Raw genomic sequence first — 23,327 nt, 5'->3', positions numbered from 1 at the left:
GACCCCAGTGCAGGACCTGGCACTTGGCCTTGCTGAACCTCATACAATTGGTCTTGACATCCAGCATGTCCAGATCACTCTGCAGGGCCTTCCTCCCATCCAGCAAATCAACTCCCACCCACCTTGGTGTCATCTGCAAATTTACTAATGGCACACTTGATCCCTTCATCTAGATCTTCAGTGAAGATATAAAACAGGACTGGGCCCAGCACTGTACCCTGAGGAACATCACTTTGTGACCAGCCCCAAGTTGAATGTAATTCCATTCCCTACCACTCTAGGCCCAGCCATCCAGACAATCTTTGACCCAGTAAGCAGACAGTTTCTCCAGGAGAATGCTGTGGAAAATTGTGTCAAAGGCTTTACTAAAATCCAGGTAGACAATATTTTTTTCCTCATTCACTAAGCAGATCATCTTGCTTTAGGTGGAGATCAGGTTAGTCAAGCAAACCCTTGGCAATGAAGAGAAGGTCCATATTATCCCACATTATGTGAAGCAATACTGGGCAACCAAAGAGAAGTTGGCACTGGCACAGAATTATGAACATAAGCCATTGCATGTCCTGCCATCAGCAATTTTGATTTAAACTGATGAGAGCAAGAGCCTGAGTCACTCTGTGAGCACATAAACAGGAGCAGCTCTAGACTCAGAGACAATGTATCTGCAAGTGCAGGAGTGAAGCAATACTTCTCATAACCCAAGTTACTGAGCCAGCCGACAAGGTGCTGTTGTGGAAATGGTTCTGTGCACAAGTGTAGTGCAGCACTGCCTAGAAGATCCAGCAGCAGAGCAGGAGCCTACCACGTCAGGGACCATACAAAAGCAAAATAAAGACACAGCCCATAATATAAAGAGCTAGTATTTAGCTGATCTTAACTTTTTGAAGTTTTTGTGTTTTGTTAAAGTCTTTGCTCAAACCTTTGTGACGCTGATCCATAATTTTTATTTTACGCAATTCACTTTTTATTTACCTGGGATTCACATATACTATTCAAAAAACATCTAAAAGTATTAATTATGCAAGACAGATGTCAAACTGTTACTTGACTGTTTTGTCAAGTCAGCTTTGTATGCACAGGATTTTGCTGACAAAGTAATTTCATTTCACTCAGGATATAAGCTTAAAGAACAGCAGCTCCAGGGATATTTACAAATTCAGCTTTGCTACAAATTCAGCAGCAGGGGGGTATTAATCTATGGAAAGTAATTTTCTGTTGACACTGGATTATCAGCTAAACTTTTTCAATATTTTTTTTTTTTTTACCTGACACTCAGACAGTTCTGAACTATGGCTACAGCAATGTTATCAAAGTATGGTGGGATGAATCTTGGAAAAAAATTATTACACAGCTAGTGTTTTAATAGGTTGCCATCTTTCATCTGATCATTTGTAACAGGATAATCAATATCCATTTCCTTCCAGTGACCTCACACTTTAAATAAGTTTTCCTTACCATTACATTAAAAAAAGAGACAAGTCATAGTTGCAGCAATCCTAACCTGGTTTGTTACGTAACATTTCCAGTCTTGTGCAAAGCAAGCTTTCCCTTCATATTCATAACATTTTACACTACCTACCTTCTGCGTTAAGATGCATGGTTTCCAGAGGTCCAATAAATGCGTATCGCATTCCCAATCCATCAGACATCACAAGGTCTAGATCAGTAGGAGATATTACTCCTTCCTAAGCAGCAAAAGTACAACAGGAAGGAAGACTGGTGAATGTTTGCTTTTAACACAAAATTTCCCATTTTTTGTATATAATTAAAAAATTAGGGAAGTAATAAAAACTAAGGCTAGAAATAGCAGTTAAGATTTCAAAGAGAAAAACACAACTATTTGCCAGAAATGTCTGTCTACTATGTAAGCCTTCCTACGGTTCAGCATAAGCATTCATTCCTATCTCTAGGACTGTACTTCATAGTCCCAGAAACTGAGAATTGGAGAAGAAAGCAAGCATGACACTCTTAATAGCACATGGCCAAAAGAGTTTATATCAAATGCAAGTACTATACCAACCCTTTTAAATACAGGAATTTTGGCTAAATGCTACACCTCCCTTCATATTCTCTTAGTTCTGGATTTTTGGGCAGAGTCCCAATTAGCAGAACAGTGGTGCACCAGTGGGTACTGCTCCTGAGGCCACCTGCAAAAAAGGTTGGGTCCAAACACACAGGCAATGCAGTCACCACTCCCTTCCACAAAATTCACCCAACATTCAATCTACTCAGCCTCAACCTGCCCAGGGTTCTCAAGTTCATTGACAGCCTCACATCTCAAGAGCTGGGAGGACACGGAGCAAGCAAAATGAAGCACTTCTAGTGATAAAAGTTGAGCATTGCTATTCCACCCACATGCAGCACTTACAAGAAAACCAATGCCTCCATCAGGTTGGGGCAAGCACAGAAAGGCTTGTAAAAAGTGATTTACAGTTCTTTACCTGAACAGATGTACTTGAGAAGAATACTATTTATTATATGAGGTTGTTTTCCACCTACTAGAAAGATATGAATTAATGAAGACTTGTTCTAACCACTTTCATCAGGTTTCAAGAACTTGTCCTCTTTATTCCTAGAGACATGAAAACATTTTCATGTTTTCATAAAAACGTAAAATTTCACCTTCCTTCTGGGGAAGGTGGAAGGGATGCTGAATTGCTTCTAATTTATCTTTTTACCCTACTCTGAGGTGTCCAGCCTACTCAGTGCCTCTTCCTTAACAAGCCCCTTTAAGCTTCAGAATACTCATACTCATTTACTCATCTGCTTGGACAAAACCACATAATTTTTGGTTAAATTTCTCTCGTGCAAGGCCCTGTCTGAATGCCCCTTTGTATCACGCAGTCATGGGCTAGACTTACGGGCACGCAGGACAGCTCTTCTGATCTATAGTAGACATTGACATCTGAGCTAGACATCTAGACTCTCTTTATAATCACCAGGGAGAAAAAGGAAATCAGCATCCTAAAGCAGGCATCTGGAGTAGGTAAGATGAGTTGTGTCCTAAAAGGCCCTAATTCTTCTCACCAATTGAAAGATGAGTAAGAAGCTTAGATATCACTGTCTACATTTTCAAGATCCCATCTTAAATGAGTTCAATCTCACCCACAGTGTCTTCCTGTGTCCATGATTTACATAATCTACTGCTACTTTAAAAGACACTTAAAAGCCACAAATCAACATAACTTCTACAGCTGGCCACAGACATCAAGTTTCATCATCTCAGGCTTAAACTGAGACTTCTGTAAGACAGCCTTAAGACTCAGCCTATTAGTAGGCATTGTTCCCATCAACCAAGCTGGTCTGAATCCCTGTTGCAGAACTCTACTTTGAAAAGGAAAAACTGACATAATTATAAGATCTACCTACCATATATGGAACACACAGTTCTCCTAACAATTAGCCATAAAATGGCAGGGATAAGAAAGCATTATTTTCTTCAAATTAAAGGTCAGGTAAGACCATGTTTCATAGACATGGTAAGGTAACTCATCTAGAGGCAGACAGAAAGGTCTGCATAAAGACAAAACTAAACAAAAACCTCAGAGAGAATTCAGATTACAGACCAGCATCAGGGTAACTAACACAGGCACCATACGTTCTGTGAAAGCTTTTTCCCCTGACATGGCAATGCAACTTCTCTGAACAACATCAGCAAAGTCAACAAAAGTGTTCTTCTGTAGGGAGTGCTTCATCCAAACAATGAGTTGTGCTGGTAAAGCTGTGCTTGATGAGTGGTTCCCCCCTGCCCCTCCCCGGCTGACATGGATTTGTGGACAAAAGACTAACCACAAATTCCAGACAAGCATTTGAACCACAGCGGCAGTTAAAAACTGTAAACATAATGTTTAAAGAGTTAACAGGCTCTTGAAGTACTTCAGAATCATCACAAATTAATTTCCAAATTAATAAGTTACTTTCTTTGGATACCATAGTCCTCATACATTTGAAGACCAGGTGCCCTCAGAATCATGAGTGCTTTGCTCTTGGCCTTTTGCTATAGCTGCCATTTGATGTTTGCAGGGGGTAAAAGGCAAAAATTGTTGCTACCGGAAGGAAACCATGACAGATCCCTTCAGCTGAGGGATACAGTGTTCCATAAAAATGAACTCAGCTTCTTCTTGTCCAAAAGACCCTTCTTAAGAAAAGTTTTTTACTTCTCTTCATAAATTAAGAACACATAAATGATAAACAAGTTAGACCTTCCTACCCTAGGCACTAACCCTACTCGCATTTATGGTAAGGAGATCATCAGTTGGTGGAATGATTCACCAGGCTGCAAGGTCAGCAAGGTGTCTTCTACCAGGATTGATGTTTATGCTAAGAACTAAACAAGAAGGAGTTCCTATCCGATTTCACTAAGTGTAGGTGTGATTAATCTTTCCAAGGGGATTTTTCATCCTGGATTACTCTTCTGGTAAGCCTCTGCCTCCAGCACTTGTCAGAGGGAAGAGGAAGTATGGTAGGAGTTCACTAGAAGCTCTTACAGCTACAGAATTAAGATTAAAACAAATTCCACCAAAATCCTCCGTGACCCCAATGGGCAGTCAAATTTCAAAATCTAGACTATCTCAGAATCCTCCACACTTCTTACAACAACATTTATATACCACAATCTCATTTTCCTAGAGATTCTAACCTCCAGTGATACCACAGGATTATCCTAATGAACCTTTGGTACTTTATTAGTGCTTCTTCCTATGCAGGGACACTTTTCACCTTTCCAGAAACCTGTGGTGGTTCTGCAGTCTCCAGCATTAGGCTCTGACCCAACCTGCTTGGTTTTAATCAGCAGTCTTTCTTTTCATCTCTGAGTCACACCCACATCGCAACTTCTGTCGTGGACTTGGTTTGTAATCACACCAAATGTAAATGGCCAAAAAACATCACAATCTTACTTTTTCTGATTCTACCAATTCACCGTGTTCTCCTACTCACTCCAGTCTGTTAAAGAGTTATTTTGGACTTCACTGCTTCCTGGACCACATACTTTCTGTTTCCAAATCTGCCACTTCATCCTCTGTATTTCCCAAGTTCAGTATTCTTTTTTTTTTCCTCTAATTGCCACTAATACATGCATTCTGTCTCAGCAGTACTTGTTACACCCTCCTCTTCATTATCACTTCAATCAAGTCCCTTCCATCTACACCCTGATCTTTTTCCAGTCCTGTCATTTTGAGCAGATGACTTTACTCCTATATCCCTCTACATCTTTCCATTTCATAATGTTTAAGAAACTTGTTGTCCTACACACTTCACACCTCCTTGCTTTGCTGGCCTTTATCTTCCTTCTTCCATGGCACCCTCGCTCACCTCACCTCATCCTGTAAGAAACAGTATCAACACTATTTCTCTTCCTATCCCCTTAAACTTCCTTTTCATGATATCTCCCCTTTTATGAGGCACTGTAACTAAATGTTTAATCCTATACCTTATCTTCAATATTTTGCAAAAAGCGTCTGAATAACACTGTAGTATAAATAATAGTAAGGAATTTGGACTTTGAAAGTCTTGCCAGCATTTAAAGCCTGCTAAGCTAGTCACTTGAGAAAAGAGAGGTACATAAATTAATGATTGAAGCCAATGCACCCAAATGCCACAAAAACAAACTAAAATGGACACATAGCCAAACAATGACTTTATTTTCCAAAAGATTAACAAAAATTGAACAGCTGCCCGTTCTTCTCATGTTTGACAATGACTATAACATCAAAGAAAATCCACTTTAAAGAAAAAAAACACATTAAGACAGTATTAAAATCTTATGCAGAGATAAGTAGAGTACTTACACAATCCATCCTGTAACAGTTTTAACAGTTCCTAAAAGCAGCTGAAACTCCTAAATTATATCAAGGTTAAAAAACTGTCATGCTCCACCTGCTATCTGTGCTGCTGTATTTTATGACCTCCTTGCAAATTGCAGGTGATACTTAGGAAAATATTTCAAAAAGATTTCACTCAGTAATCCACAGTTAAATTACAATCTTAGCTACTCGCAGTAAGGCTTGAGACTCCTGAACCTGAAGTGTTGGTGAAACTGTTTGGTTGTTAATTTTCTAGATTATATTAACCAAAATTTTACTTGCAGAACAAGATAAAGTCAAGCTAGTTAATTAACAGCCCTTGCAACATAATCCTAAACTATCGGTAAAAGTACAAAAGTAATGATGTCTATAGTGCACAGTGTGCTTCCCAGGCAAATAAAGGCACTAAGCTTCTGCTCCAAGAGTTATGAACAAAATCAGACACACCAGTGACCAGTGTCAATGGAGATGTGAGAAAGCAAATAAATGGTAACAAAGAATAACAGAGAATACAGTTTGAGGTATTTTTCCTGTTACTGGCTAAGGGTTATTCTAATGGTTCCAAACTGGTCATATAAAAATTTAGCGTTGATAAGAGAGGACTAAGGATCTTCAACCTCAATATCTCACAGAACTTCTTCTCATCTTTATCAGCTTTGCAACATTTCTACCAGAGCCTTAACAATTGAATACATGAAAAAGAAACCTACATGAATGCCAGTTTCAGATAGGCTATAGGTCCTACAAAAAGTTCTCAGATACATGACCTTAAAGAGATGGGAGTGCTCTCAATATCTGCTTTATCATGGAATAAATGTGGAGCATGAGGAGACAGAGATAACTGATACAAGAATTTCCTGCCACAAACACCTACACTGCCCAAATGCTTGTGACTTGCAAGTCAAAGCAATCTTTGAAAAGATATCTTGTCACTAAAAGACTAACTCAGACCCCAAATTAAACATCTCTTTGTAGCACTCTTGCTTCAAAGAGAAGCACTTGTTTGAATTACATCTTTTAGACCCATAAATTAACCCATGGTCTTTGCTTCTAAGTTCTTGTAAAGTCAAACTTCTCCATTCTGTAATCTACATTCCTAATTATCCACATAAATTTCTCAGCATTAAACGGTACATCTCCAAATGAGTTTTCTTTCTTCTGCTTTCCAACAAATTGGATCTCAACTTTCAAGCCTATTAATTTTTTACCACTTTACCACCACACTTCCCACTCCCACATTCAGTCCACTCCTGCATTCAAAGCACTCATTTTGTGCCCAGCTGTAAAATCCCAGCTTCCCTGTGTGTGCAGCTGGGAACCCCAGCACCTTCAGCAAAGACAAACTGTATCCCAGTACTCAGGTTTCTCATTGCTACTTTAATCTCTTTGCCCTGAATTATGCTTCTCTCTGTGCTCTGGCATCCATGCCACATGCAATTTGAGCACCATGTGGAGTCTTGAGCCTGCACCCAGATTTCTATGCTGGCAGAGCCTTACCTCAGATTTCTGGGTGTGTTAAAAGTATGTCCTACTCTTGGACCCACATGGCAGAAGTCAGTGAGACCCACATAACATTTAGCAAGCAGATATCTTTACCACATTTCTTTCTACACAGCTACATCTTTACTTCCATGTTACGTATCAGAGCCTTTCTCCCATTACATGATTCCTTGCCCATGTCTCATCCATCCCAACACAACACTGCTAAAGAAAAGAGAAAAATTGGCAGGTTGTCAGTTTCCCAGACAGATTTGGGAACTAAAACATATTCTGCAAGCTAATCAACCCATTTATTATAACGTTTTCAAGATAAATGTTGTAAGTTCAGATGTACTGCAAGTCTGTCCTACCACCATTAGTAGTTCTACTGGAGAAACTTCCACTAGTTTCTTTAATGAAATAAGTTCAACTGACTGGGAAAAAAAAAAACAAAAAAAACCCAAAAAATACCCCAACCTGTGGCAGCAGCTTTCTAGCCACATAGAGCAGGCACAGACTTTCCCAGGCATTTTCCCAGGGAAGGCTGTGAGAAGATCAGAGAGAAGAATGATTAACAATTCTTATCTCCACTTGTTGCACCTGCTGTTGTGCACATGTGGAATGTGTCATGGAGATTTGTTCACCAAAGGGTGATTTCTTAATTGGACACTGGACGGTGTTTGGATGGATTTACCAATTAGGTCAAAGCTGTATCGGACTGCCTGTAAGGGTTACTGAGTTTCTTAATAGGTATAGTATAATATAGTATAGGAAGATATAATAAAGCAATTGATCGCCTTCTACAATCATGGAGTCAATGCTAATTATTACCCAGCTCAGGGCCTGCAGCGACACCAACCAACCAACAAAAAACCCCAACAAAACAACACAACAATCCCCCAGTGCTTCTCAGAGTAATGAAAACATTTGTTCAAGATGTAACCAATGTGAGTAAAACTAGATTTTTAGGAGTCTCTCAAAGAGTTGGGGAGTTTGATGTTTTCAACAGTAAGAGCTGGAAAGTGACTTCACAATCAGAAGTAAGAATTATGTTTCCCCATTTGGAAAGTGGAATACACCAAAAGAACATGACTTGCAATAAAAATTACAAAATTGGCAGCACAACAGTAGAAGCACACAAATTGGCCCAGGCCTGCAGTTCTCACCTATCTGCAGTGATTCTCTTCCCATCAAAGGAACTGTGCAGCCTGAAGTCACACAGCTGAAACTATACACCTTTGACAGCTGCTATTGTTCAGGCTTCTGGAATGGAAATGCGGCCACCAAAGTTGTTACTGTTTAAATGTGTACTTGGCTGAAACGCAATAAAATTATACAAGAACAGAACAACTCGGAAACTTTGATTTACAACAAAAACAACCTTCTATATCTGTCAGTTCTTCAAGCACTATTTTATCACTATTCACATAACCACCATTACCACAAAAGCATCCATACAACAAGTTCATACTAAAGGTTTGCCTCAACTCAGTACTTCCTTTCCAACAGCAGCCCATAAATGTTCTTAAATTCCAAAGCAAGACCAAACAGAGAATGATATTTTGAGGGATATGTACTGTACTGCCTCAGCTCCTAGCAGTCCAGTCTTTGAGACTTTGAAGCTGGAGGTTGCTTCTGCACAGTTCAACATGAATGTGTCTAAATGATCCCTGGATCCACTGAAATTTTTAGCATCCTAGGTTACTATCGCAGTGGCTTCCACCATTGAGTTTATGCTCGCAGAGATGTGAAAGAATCCTGTTAGATTTTTGAGGCATTACCTGAATGCCTGTGCTGACCATGGGTGACTGGTCCACAAGGGACAACAGGCACAAACTATAAACTCAAAAAGTTACATCTGAATAGGAATAAAAAAATTCTTTACTTTGAGGGTGACAGAGCACTGGAGCAGGATGACCAATGAGAATGAATATTCTCCTCTGAACTAATTCAAAATCCACCTAGGCATGATCCTGTGCAACCTGCTGTAGTAGGGGGGTGGGACTAGATCTCCAGAGGTCCCTTCCAACCCAAACTATTCTGTGATTGTACATTACTGTCTTTTCTATTCTATGCTTTCCAACATGACTAGAGCTTTTTGGAAGTCTTTTTCTTACCATAAATTTAGAGACTTTGTATTAAAAGTTTAACAACAGAATCCATTAAAAACTTAAACAAACATCTCCAGTAGTAGGTCACTTCCTCACAACACTTACTGTCTTACTTACTGTTACTCACCACCTCCTTTATATTTTTGTATTATGTTGCTAGTGAAAGCCAGCTACAGGTAAGCAAAATCAGTTCAGCAATTATGTTTAAACACTTCTTTGGAAAAAGAGTTGCTTTGTTTACAGTAATATGACCTTAGTTTTCAGATCTTTAAAACAACCATGCACACAAATACAGGTAAACAGCTTGAAAAATCTGAACATTCCACAACAAAAAATAAGTCTTATTAAAGCCAAGTTGAAACTCTTCCCAAGAGAATAGCAACAGACACATAACTCAGCTCCTGCTGATGAAAGATCAGACTTTTCAGCACAGAACAGCTAACTGTGGGAAAAGCTGAAGGCACACAAACAAATGATTCTCAGCTAGAAGTCTGAATGGGCAGGAGGAGGAGAAATCTGTCTTTACCTAAAAGTATCAAGTAACAGTTAAACCTATGAGTGCAGCTCCTGAAAGGCCAAAGAGAAAACCATTTAAAATATAAGTATCAAGTAACAGTTAAACCTATGAGTGCAGCTCCTGAAAGGCCAAAGAGAAAACCATTTAAAATATTTTCATGACCACTGTACAGTAGGCCAACAACACTAGAAAAAAAACAAACATGAAATGATGAGACACCTACAAAAAGAAAAATTGGTATTTTGATTCCTGTGCTTTTAAAATAATTCTTTTGATTGCCCTGAAGAGTATTCTGAAAAAAGGAAGCAGGATAAATAATAATTTTTAGTATTGCATATCACCTCATTTTTGTCAGTATTTGCTTTTTGTAATGACATCACTTCTTACTGGGCTTAATTTACATTTAACTATACATTTTATGTTCATAAGGGACAGCTGAACAAAGATGACACAAATTTAAAGGATGTTTAAATATACAGTCTCACTTATCACATCTACAGAACTGACCAAGAATTGAAAAAAAGATATACATACACCCACAAGTCTCCAAGCTTCACTTATCACTGCATACTGTAGTCGATTCAGAACAAACCCCTCGATTTCTCTGTTTAGTTTGACAGGAGACTGACCAATCTTCTTCATCAGGGCATATGTTCTCTCTGTCGTAGAAGGGTCTGTTTCTGGATGAGGAACAATTTCAACCAAAGGCACAAAGTAAGGTGGATTTACCTCAAGAAGAAAGACAAGAGAAGAACATCAGCCACCAACAGACCAAGTTAATATAAAACATCTTTATAGCTGGTACTAGCTTGGATAATTTCCAGTGAACACAGCAAGCCTGACATTCAGACCTTGAAAGACTTCACCAATTCAACAGAAGTTGATGCATTAATTTCAAATTAAAAGAAATAATTAAACTTGCACTAAATCAAACTCTGTTTAACTCCAGTGAAATTCATGGAGCTGCACCAGAGATGATAGCACTCAAACAGTACTAGAAGACTTTATTCTGACTTGAGGAACTATTTGCTCAATATTCAGGCTGTTTATTGTTGCAAGACATATGGTCACCACTTGTCTTTCCAAATTAAGCAAGGCATTTCCTTTTAGACAGTCAGGAACTTTATAACAAAAGTATTGCTGAACACCACCTGTAAGATGCAACACTTAGCAGATAAGCAGCTATGGGCCCCAGCCTGTAAATGTATGCTAAATATAGTAACAGATATCACACAAAACCTACTTTGAAAATGTTGCAGAACAGGTTACCTCTAAACACTGTACTTAGAAAAAAATAAATTACCTCTCCCTGACTCTTCCCAAATGTAATTTCTCATCAAGTCAAGACATTTGTGTTATCTATTTTTGAAGTAAAAAACAAAAAATCCTAAATAACATCCTGGAAACACCTATAAGTTCTTCAGGTCATAGTGTTACAGACAGTTAAGCTGTATGCATTCTCTTTCCAAAGTAGCAGTCCTTCAGCTATACTCTTAAAAGGTGTTAAATTCAGCTCTCCATCTAGTTCCGGGCAATAGAAGGGGCTAACATATAATAAATTACTACCAGGAATAACACTGACATTTGAAGGATGGTAATTAACTACTGATTCCTTCATCATGCTCCCTTACAGTCAACTACTCTTAACTGTGCTCCTGTAAATGCAAGTACAGGACTTAGCCATAGAAATGTGCAAGTAGCCTTTCCTCCCTGCATGTTCTTTCTTTTCAGTATTTACATGGTTCCCTTTCCTGCAGGAAAGGGCCTGACGTGTGCTCTAAGTACTGATGTAACACACTTCATTCCTTTTAGAGGGCCTCGTGTTCCATCACAGCCTCTCTCACTTCAGTATCTTTGGCAGTGCCACTAGCAATGCTGAGAATGGTGTGGTGGACGGACACCATCCAGTGATGCCAGGCAACTGAGCAAGACCCAAAACACTGCAAGCACCAAGACATTCTCTGAGGCTTTTCTAACCCTTAAGTGTATCACAGGTTCCAGTCAGAAAGAGGACAAGTTAATTGTTGAGAGAGACTAAGGCTATTAAAAATTTCTTTGAAGATTACTGTTGACAGTGATCTTATTGAAGTATTCCATTTCATGACCTTGGCACAGGGAGCATATGGGTGTGTTCATGAGCACACTGAGGAGACACAGGAGGACAATTTTTCAGGAGTGAGATAATAGATATTGGTAAAAACTGGAAGTGGTAGAACATAGATGAAATAGGGAATGGTGGAACGTTTCTAAAAATGAGAATTATTACAGGAAACACAAGGTCACCTTCGCATAACAAAGTCACATCTAAGAAAGAAGATGATGAAAAAAACACCAAGAAGAATTACATTACACAAAGGCTGTCAACAAACATAAATATTAATTTTAATGGACCAGTAATAAGGTTGGAACAAAAATTAGAAGAATTAGAAGACACAAACAATGTCTAACAGGACTAGTGGAGTTAATAAAACAATCTAAGAGATTTTAACGCAGTTTTAAAGTTATTTGATTGCAAGGTTTCCTGTACAACAGGGGACTTCATTTAGTGGCACAGTCTCCTCTAGCTCCATATTTCTCGTTTTGTGATCTAGCAGGCATACACAGTACATGAGAAGAGAACCACCCTGCAGCAGACCTCTATTGATCCACTGCCTGAAACTGCTTTCAGAAAACAGCTGTACCTGTTTTGTACTGTAATGTAATTATTGTGTGCATTTCTATCATACAGCTGTGCTGTGAGATTTTTTTTTCTCTAATTACTGAACCATGGTAAGAAAAGGGATGAGCTGCTTCTGCCCTTTGGGCACTTAATTTCATTTAATCTCAACACCCTCACCCATGCCAGAGGCTCTACAACTTTAGCTTTTAATTTTTCTGATACATCAAATTCCACACTTGTTTTCAGTGTCTTGAAGAGCTGCTTGCTCCCTGCAGCCACCAAATCCTACTTTGTGTTCAAGATCTTAGTAAAAAATAAAATGAAACAAAAAAACCCACCCAAAGCCAACAACTACTACAAAGCAGGGATGTTTCCTGATGCAGAAAGCCCCCTGGAAGAATACACTGGTTTACAGCTTCTTTGGTACACTCAGTACAGCTGAGTGAAGCTGAGATTACTAAAAAACCAGTCTCATTTGGACTGCAAAGCCATTTGGGAACAAGTAGACATTTTAAGATACTCCAGAGAGTTCGCTTTGACAAAATACATATCCTTGCAACAGAAACGTAGAAAACGTTTATGCAGAGACCACCTTTCCACATCTGATAAAACCTGGTTTCAGGAGTGGCTCCTATGAAGACTGCAGTTCAGACTAAACAAAGTCAACTGGTACAGACCAACTTGGGAAAACAGTAAGAAAGAGTACAGTAAAATCAAAGAATGACAAACAGTCACACAGCCAGGAACTGGTTAAAAAAAACCTGTATAGTTACTTAATATAGAAATGTTAAAGAGACATTATCTCTTCTCTTGCACTAGAGAAAATTACAACTCGGGAGATAAGAGATAAGGAGCTATCGAATTTTAGACTGGAGAAAGGCTAGATCTAGGCACAGATACATACTTTGAAATTTGACTTCTTTAATCATTAAAAGGGATTGAGAACTTATACAGAAACAAACCAAACCAAGCCTTTTGTTCCCCTTGCCACTCAGGCACCCCAAGGCATAAGGGTGGTGGTGGAGGGGTATCAGAAAGGCACTGACCAAATGCATTGACACTGCAGCATGAGGCTACAGGTAGCTGTAGAGACACTACAGTAAAGTAGTGCTGTATTTTTGTACTCTTGAGCATGCCCAGGGAATTGACATTTACTTTACACTCACAGGGATACCCTGGAGAGACATCATGTAGTTACCAAACTGCAGAGACCAGGGCAACACCTTTCGTCATGACAACAGTCCCCTTAACTGATCAGCTGACCACTCGACTAACATTGGTTAACAAATCCATTAGCTTCTTGAATAGTGGAAAACAGAAGCAGTAAGAATCCCAGTGATTATCAAGATAAAATGCTCTTCCATGCTGAGAAGAGATGTAATAAACTGCTGTCTGGCAGTTCCAACCAGACCTCTACAGAAGCTCTCAAGTGGCTTTGACCATTTTGAGGTTCTGCTACAACCTCTAGTCATTCCATTTTTCCATCACTGCCTTGTCCCAGCTGGTCATGAAGCATGCAAATTCAGCTCCAAGTCCAATTTGTTCCATTTCATCATTCCTTAATTCCTCTTCCTCTTTCAGGAATTAAGGAATACTGCTTCTGCATCACAAGTCTGAAGAAAATGGAGTCTAAATTTCCCATCTTTTATCAATATAGCCTGACAAGCACATTGCAGCTCAGTGTTTGGATTTTTACTGTTACCCAACAAAAGCTAAAAAAGGATACTAGAAAAGACTAACAATGACACAGGAAGAAAGTAGCAATGTAATGAACTTGTACCCAAAACACAGAATTCCTACATTTTGAAAGCCAGTAGTTCGAGAAACGCACAACTCTACTAGCACAACAGCTCACACAGACCATATCTTGATCCAACAGTATGCAACATGCTGCATCCTCTCAATTTTGTAGATTAGTGCTGCTGCTCACAGAATAACCAAACTAAAGCTTTTCAAAAAAGTTGGCCCTGCACACTAACAATGGCACACAAGAGCTCAGTATACCCTTCTGAATCTTTCAGACTGCAGGAAGAAATTTGGGATACAGTTTATACAGAAAGGAAACATGCCATCCTACTTACAGGATGTGACACGATGCACTGCTTCACATGTTTAAGGCCAGTGAACAATTTGCTGGGTAAGAGACAAGAGGTCGAGCTGCTCAAGATAACACTGTCACCCACAGTAAGATCCAACTGACCAAAAATCTTCTTTTTCAGTTCCAGATTCTCTGGAGTACATTCCTGGAATAAAACCAAAAACCAATATTAGAAGGCATGTAGTTCAATACTATCTATGTATACCTCTCAGACTTCACTGATCCCATCCTAGACTGATACCTGGGAATTCAGCACAAACCATCTATTTTAATCAGCCTAGATATAACAGTGAACCAGTAACACAAAAATATATTCCCCTAGGAGTTAATGTACAGCAGAAGATGGACCACCACACCCTACAGGAGATTTAATGCAAAAGAAAATATTCTGCTTTGTCTAAAATACTGACTTTAACTCACACAATACAGAGGAATAAGATAGGGGAGGTAACACAATACAGAGGAATAAGACCTGGTCTCCCCTTTCTTTTTTAAGAGTATCTCACATGATAGAAGTCAGTATTCTCTCTAAGACAAGATGGAAATGAACAGGTGTGTCTCAGAAGAAGATAAAATTACAATCTCCAGAACTACGGCAGGAGATTCCAAGGTACATCTCTGCAACCTGTGCTTAAACAATTCCCAGAGTTGAAATTAATGAAGATACTTATGCATTTTAAGTATGAGGGTCACTGAGAAAGACTTCTGAAGACCATCTGAAATAGAATGAATGCCATCCAAACTTCTACCAAAGCTTCTGAGCACATTCAGCTCTACATCACTGTATGAAATTTCACACGTGTGAGCCAAGAGCCACAACCTATAATCACTAGATTTCCAAAGTTATCTCCAGGAGATGCCTGAAGGAGAGCATGCAAAGATCCACTGGTCTGGGAGGAGAAGGACATGGGATAATAGCTACAGTGGATCCCACAAGGAACAGAAAAGTCTTCAGCCTATGAGAAGAAAATGGAGGAAGAAGGCCAGCCTATTTTGAGGGGTTTTGGAAGAGTTTAAAAAATCCAAACAAGATCCCAAAGTTGTAAAACTTCAGACTTCCCCTTAAAACACACAGAAAATACCTGCTCTTTTCCAACTCTAACCTTCTCCCACCTGCCAGTACTTAATTTTGTCCTTTCTGTTATGTTGAACTACACAAGGCAAGGTTAGGGGAAAAGGCTATACATTTGATGTAATCCAAAATTTACACTTAACATCTGCTGCTTCAGACAGACTCTGTGGCAAGAATGCCCAGGACCTGAGGTTTTAAACCAAAAAAAATGGGTTAAAAGTAATTTGAAGTCTTAAAAAATAAGTTGCATGAAACAGTACTAAAGGTTCCATGATGCAGAAGAGATAAACAGGGTAATTTAAGAACTCCAGATAGAGCCCAGAGTATTAGACAGCTTTATCAAAACAAAATGATACTCTCCTCATAGTTCCAGAATCCCTGCTTGTTGGTTAAGTTTAAATAGTTTCTTTTTGTGAAGCCAAAGATGATGAGAACTCTGCAGATACTGTGCAAGCTAATAAAAGAGCTCCTTTGAATAGGTTTGTGAACTTGAAACTCTAAGCCTGCTCTCACATCAGATGATAATCAAAAAGGCAAACTCAAATCGGCTAGAAACTCAAACCTGCCATGGTTACGTAAGGTTTCTGAATGGGCCATTTGCTTGGAGTTTCTTGTATAGTGTCACAATTGTATTCAGGTTGTTGGACCACTGCAATAAAGCTTCTGTTCTCAAGCATGCAATTATTTTCTCAGAGACACCAATTCCCTGAAGACCAGGGGGAAAATTAAGCTCTAAATCCATTAAACAGGAACCTCACTTGCTGTCAGTTATGGAGCCTGGAGAGGTCTGAAGCTATTCTGTTGACCATGAGAAACGGAAGATCAAACAGAGAGCAGGTAAGATATGGGTTTAAAGCTACCACAGTTTCTCTCAAAGAATCAGTGCAAAAAGGTTAGCATGCACCACTATGCATTTTAAGTGACACTGTATATTTCTGTGCCCTTTTCTTAGGGAAGATCATACTTCTCACTTGCAGAGAACAGTAAACCTTTATTCCAAGGCCTGGTCACCTAAACAAGGTTGCTACAAATCTGGCTTCTAATTTAAACTTTATTAGACATCTCTTAAGAGTCTGATCAGAACATGACAGCTGTTAATTTTTAAAACCCATCTCCTGGAAGTGTTGTATTGAATTAAAGGTTTATATGTAATAGGAATTACACTATTCAAATACATGTTCAGAGAACACACAGCTGCTACTTGAACCAGTAAAGAACTACATAAAGATAAACACATGCTAGACTCCCTCCCTAGCTAACTGATACACTGCATGGTGATTGAAGTCTAGTTGCCTCTAATTCAGAAGCTGCACTCACATGACACAAACCCTGAAATGCCAGTTCATGGAAAGCCAGCGAGTTTCATCTGTTTAAATCCAGTGTCTCTGTGTTTTTGTATAGGCCTTTCTCATCATGCCATCCACCATCTGTGCTCCCACATTCATCCATGCTCATCTAAATGCACAACTTCATTTTCCTATATTTAAATGCTGGCCTCTGCCCAGGTTCTTCCCATCTATTCTCAAATAAGCCAAAGTAGCAACTCCTCTGTAACTCCTAAAAAAACACTCCCCAAAACACTATCTTGCAAAATACCTTTTCCTTATACTATCAATGAGAACTACTGCTGAGCAATTTATAAGTACTGGGAGGCAAAAGCAACAAAATATGGCCTGAAGCAAAGCCCTGCAACACAGTAGTACGGTCCTAAAATAAGTAGACATCCTACACAAACAGTATAAGACGAAAGCCAGATATTTAAACTAGCATGCAGAAGGTCAAAGATTAGTAGCCACTCAGCAACAAGCAAGGCACTTTCTGCAAGATCATCAGGAGAAGGGATGCAGCATCAAGCCTTCCCAATAATGAGTATGGAGTCTGATGGTAGTCACCAGCATTAGGAATTTCTGAATAAAGAAGTCTGAAAGCTACAGCTGCACATTGAATTCCTATCTCTTGACTAGATGCTGTCTGGTGCAAATTCAAAACATAAACAAGAAAGTTTTTCTTCCCTGGCAATCTTAATATGAAGGTTTATGATAATATATACATTGCTACAAGTGAAGATAGATCTATCTTGAGCTCTCCTAGACCCACCTTCATTGCAGGAGTGCAGGAGGAGTGCAGAGTGGGACTCTTCAAAGTAGATTTTGGCCCAACAGGCCAAAGTTGTCCCTCCTGAAGTCTAGGGCTGCAATCCTAGTTTCTGTCTTGCTTTCTTCTCTCAAGGATCCTCAATTTCACAATCTCATGGTCACTACAGTCAAGACTTCCCCATGACCTTCAACCAGTTCTTCACTGTGAGGTCCAGCACAACATGTCCTCTCTTCTAGTCCCCAGCCACCCATGTTAAAGTTACCATAAATGCATTCCACAATCCTTCTGAATTCTTTGTGCTCTCCTGTGCTGTCCCCCCAACAGATATTGATGTGGTTGAAGCCTCACCATGAAGACATGGGCCTGTGAATGTGAGGCTTCTGAAAAAGGCCTTTTCTTCCTGATCAAGTGGTCCATAGCAGACATCTACCACAAAGTCTCCCATATTGGTGGTCTTGCTAATATTGACCCAAAAGTTCTCAACTGGCTCCTCAATCAAATCAAGGAAGAGCAAGAAACACACTATTCCCTCCCACAACTATCTCCCTCCTACAGCTATTCACCTTTGTCTTGTACCACCTAACCCCCAAGAGTTGCATGGGGGGCAATGCCACAGCTGCTAAAGCAAGAGCACCCTGTGCCCTTCCCAATTGAGGTAGACAATTATTTTCTAGAGTTCTGCAACTTCCCCTTTCCCAGTAAATTCAGTCAGGTTTTAAGCAGCAGGTAAGTTGTTTAGAAGCCATGACTACTTTGACTGCAACAAGAATCCTCCTCATCTTCTGCACTTAAGTGAGGATCTCCAAACGTGCCACAAGGCCCTGCTCTGTTTACACACATTTAAAACTTACAGCATTTTAAGAAGCCTCAGCTTAGCAACGCTGTGATTTAGCTGACATTTTTAAGGCACTCCTGTAGAACAGTTCCCAGAGTCAAGCGACAGCAATACTCTCCTCTCACAGAATGAGGCCATAGCAGCAGCTTTCAAAACACCAAACTATCCCACAAGCTGGACCCAGACTGTCAGCACTCCTGCAACAGGAACCACATTATATCCAGCTTTTTGTGGGAATATAAAGAACGTCACAAGATTAAGAGACAAAGAGTGCTGCATGTCAGAAAAGGAGCTTTTCTGAAAGCTTGGTGCCTAATACATTTCTACAAATACTCCCATTATCTTCTATAGTTCTAATCCACTAGAAAAAGAACTTCACAGAAAAGACAGGCATAATTGTTTTACTTTCAATCTAACAAGTCACTTGAGAATGTTTTATTTCTAAAACAAAGCCTGATTAATATAAACCTACAAAAAGCTTTGGCCTGTGGTTTTTTATACACATAACCTGAATCCTGTTTAAGACAGACATCAAAAATACCTGAAAAAAAGACCTGCAAATTTAATGAAATTAAACAGAGATTTCAAATTACTATCTATAGCAACTGTATAGTCAAATACAATTATTCCATATGATTTTACCATATCTAAATAATATAATAAAGGATTCTTGTAAAAGCCTCTTTGAAAAAAGTACATATGCTAAAATAAGCTCTCTGCAAATTAAACCCTGCCATTTGACAACCAGTTCTGTTTCCTCCAACATCACTGGTGAAGTTGAGGTTACTGACGTTACCAAAGCAAAGTTCCATCTATTTGTTCCATCTTGCATATAGACTGCTGTGTTTCAGTCATCATTTCCTTGAATCCACGTCAAATTGTATTTTAAGCAAAAGAGTGTTTAAAACGTTCACTACTATCATTAGTATTTCAGTCCTAATTATTATAATTTCTATCTAGGCTTTTGTGTTGATATTCTGGTTTGTTCTCTTCCTGCAGGGTTTAGGTGTGTATCTCCATTCTGTAAGAGTGAAGATGTACCTTCTACTAAGGAAACATGAGTGGTTTTTATATTGTATTCCATGTCAGACACTAAAGTGCACTCCAGTCAATAAACAAGAGTCACACACATGAACCTGGGGAACTACACCACCTGCAATTAAAAAACTTCACATTTTGACTGCAGAGGCTGGGAGTTCAGCTGTTGAAACAAGCTGAGACATAAAACTGTATTTTTAATATCAGAACAAATTATTGAATAGAAGTATCAATTTTGCTTCTGATGTTACTGTTAGCCAATAGAACTTAGCTCAAATTTATATTTTTTAATGCATTGAATAGGTTTGGTAATTTCACAAAATTCGAAATCATTACATATTTCAAATGCAAGTACTTGACTTCATGCATTTTGGACTTTTCCATCACACTCCCTTCAAAAATAGTTTTAGATGCATATTTTGAGGCACTTTAGAGATGGACAGTATGTGCATCTAACAGTATACCAAGACATTATTAAGACAAGGTGACTAATAAAAATTCATTAATTCAAAGATGGTAAAGGGAAAGCATATTTACTTCAGTCTCCTTTTGAAAAGTGCTGCTATCCTCCTTCAGGATAAAGGCAGGGCCAGCAGCTGGGTAGCAGCTGGGCACACACACATTTTTGCATGGCTTTGGGATGAGACACACACACACAGCTGTTGTTGAAGGAGGCTCCAGGCTGCTGCACACCTTTCAGTGCAGTGTCAGGATTTTGATCAGTTAAAATGAAGTAGAAGGAAGAAAAAAAAAACAAAAAACAAACAAACCACCACAAAAACCCTGAAACACTTGGATGTGATGCAGAAACCCAACCCAGTGGGATACACACAGAGGAACAGGAGCTCATCAGCCTGTCTGCCCCTTTCCCACAGCAGATACTCATGCCAATAAGTGGGTACACAACTTCCTCCAAGATGGTTTCAAGCTCATGAACAAATTCCAAATCATTAACAAAAATATCATTTGCAACAAAAGCCTCCTTAGGTATAAACCAACTCTAGTTAGTCCAAGCCAAGCCACAACCTTGGCAATCAAGACTTCTATTTTGAACCTGAACTATCTCACTAACTACTGCTATCCTGTAAGCCACGGGTAAGAAGGCATCATAAGGGCAGCAGCTCCTTTAACTGAAAAGCACACTGGCTGTTTGTTAGGCATGAGAGTGCCACATTATCACCATGTGACACAATTATAAAAAATATGAATAAAGTACAGGCATGCGAGTTTCACATTCCAGAGCTTCAGTTATAGACTTTCTATGGGTTATGTATGCACTGAAGCAAAATGCTGAACATGGGAGGAGAAGGAATCACACCACAAGAGAATTTTAAGAACAGGTTAACACATTTTTGACAGACAATTGTCTAGGTATGACTGATCCTGCCTGCCTTTGGTCTCATCACTAGATAAAGAAACTTATTGTAAAAGCAGTCATAAAAGATCAGGTAAAGGCACCAGCACTTTCAGGCTAACCTAATTTAAAATAATAATTTAGGGCTATAAATCACTTTAGATCTAGAGTGATAACTTCTTATTGGTCTTGAACATATGAGCTCATACAAGTGTGAAATCTGATGCTTCATGAATCACAACCTCTTGAGTGACATGAAAGACTGTTGACTGCAAGATACTGTGCAAGTAAACAACACTGAGGTGAAATCCAACACTGGGATGGCAACATTCTGTACTTTCCTACTTTTCATAAACATACTCTGTCAAAGAATCTGACCAATAAAGATATCAAGTTACTGCCATTTTATACTGTTCAGAATAAATGACTGAATTATAAGTGTCCTTTCAACCTTTAGCAGAAAAAAACGGGATTTGTGAAGGTACTAGTTTTCAGAACTACCTTTTCTAAAATCAGACAAATTTGGGAAGGTTTGAGGGGTTTCTGTGAGAGGCTTTTTGGCCGTTTTTTTGTTTAAAGCAAATACAGCAAATGAAGACAAGTTTGCTTCTTCTCCTGTTAGTATCATGGCATGAAAAGATCCATCATTTTCCACGACGTTCACATGGCCAACAAAACTTTCAAAAGCCAGACAAGTCGATCAGGCTGCTACAGATGAAGATCCTTTTTGTTCCTGCAGGAAAGGACAATAAGATCTCAAACTAGTTGACTGACATCCTCCTCCCTACATCTTCTCTCAAAGTACTAAATTTTCTCGGTTTTCCCTACCCTGATCTCATCTGCCCTGAAAAATAGGGAAGGTGATCTAGGAAAGGCAGTGGAAACACACCACCACCCCAGAAAAGGGACCAGGGAGCAATGGAAGAGAACCCGAAGAGCAAGATTAGTTGTCAGGCAGGATGACAGTTTTGGCAATGACAACCTCCTGAAAGAAGGACCAAAACCATACTCAAGACTGTAACGGCAGATGACACCAGCTGTTTTATGCACAGAATAGATGGGAAATAAATGTTAGAAAACTTGGAAGAATGTAAGTCCATTCAGCAGCAGCTCCTGTTTACCTAAACATCATCTTTCAGTTCGACTCAGATGCTGATTTCATAAAATGTTTTACAGCAAGTCTTTAAGATCTCATCATTTAAACCTTTAAAATTAGAAATAAATTTCTCTAAACTTCTACAAAGACAGCAAGTCAAGTCCCATGCCTAAAACCTGTTCCCTTGAAAGCCAAAACACAACTTCTGGTGCCTCAGGCCAGTGTTTAAGCTCTGTAGAGTAAAATCAGGGCTAAGGTTATATTTGCCCAGCTGAGAGCAAACAGACCCATGTTTGTCCGTCCAGGGCTCAGTTCAGAAGAAGCCATGTTACTGCAATGCTTGCACACTCTGCCTGCCAGCAGTTTTGTTTTTACAGAGGTCTGTGACTAACAGAGCCTCCAAAACTGTATTGTCTTCCAGCCTATTAGCTCAGGGCAGCTGAAGATATCTTCACTTACTGTCTGCAGACATTCCCTCATCCCCAGAAGTAAAAGGGTTCTTGAAAGACTTCAGGAAAGCCAAACAAAAGCTACAAGTAGAAACTGGTAACAGACCATCAAAAACTAATTTTTATGACCCGAGATACAAGTCACCTGTTGTCAAAGCTCCAAAGTCAATGGTGATTTTGCACCCTGAAGGCACCACCAGACTTTTTGAAAGCTTTTAACACTGTTTTTTAAAAATATGTCCAACTGGAAAAGATGAAAGAGCCAGCAAGATCTGAAAGATACCAGGTTGAAAATCTATTAGTGTCGTTATCACCAGCTCAACACTCTGTGCAGGTGTAATGGCAGGGAGGAGGAGAGGGGGCAGAACACCCTCTCTTTTTAAAGGGGTGGGCAGGAAATGAAGATACTGTTCTAAGTCTTTTAGGCAAAGTTCTTTTAAAAGTAAAAAGGATAAATACTTCAAGAACACAAGGTGTAAGTTAAAAGCTTAACTTCATCCCCTTGCCCAGTCTGTTCTGTTCAATGCCACAGCACAACAGATGGGTTCAGAGATCACCTCTCAGTGACCTTTTGTGTCCATCTTAAACCAGCCCAGCCAGCCCTCATAAGTCACCAAAAAACACAGCAGCTCAGGTGTCAAGATCTTAGCAATAGTCAGCCATCTAATCTTCCTCTGATAACTAGCAAACTTTATTGTTCAGTTAGTAAATTGTTCAA

General features: G+C 39.3%; 1 protein-coding gene across 1 annotated transcript in view; it reads right to left on the bottom strand.

Annotated features, from left to right (window-relative positions):
* The window catches only part of CRYL1 (crystallin lambda 1), a 52,610-nt gene that overhangs the window by 14,512 nt on the left and 14,771 nt on the right, over nucleotides 1–23,327 (bottom strand). The window contains exons 4-6 of the mRNA XM_068181343.1: nucleotides 14,652–14,813; nucleotides 10,446–10,640; nucleotides 1,580–1,685 (exon numbers count right to left, since the gene is read on the bottom strand). Of these exons, the coding sequence (XP_068037444.1) occupies nucleotides 1,580–1,685; nucleotides 10,446–10,640; nucleotides 14,652–14,813 (463 nt within the window). The remainder of the gene's footprint in view (nucleotides 1–1,579; nucleotides 1,686–10,445; nucleotides 10,641–14,651; nucleotides 14,814–23,327) is intronic.

Source organism: Anomalospiza imberbis, chromosome 2, assembly GCF_031753505.1.
Source record: "Anomalospiza imberbis isolate Cuckoo-Finch-1a 21T00152 chromosome 2, ASM3175350v1, whole genome shotgun sequence".
Classification (NCBI taxonomy): domain Eukaryota; kingdom Metazoa; phylum Chordata; class Aves; order Passeriformes; family Viduidae; genus Anomalospiza; species Anomalospiza imberbis.
This window is presented reverse-complemented; position numbering and strand designations above follow the sequence as displayed.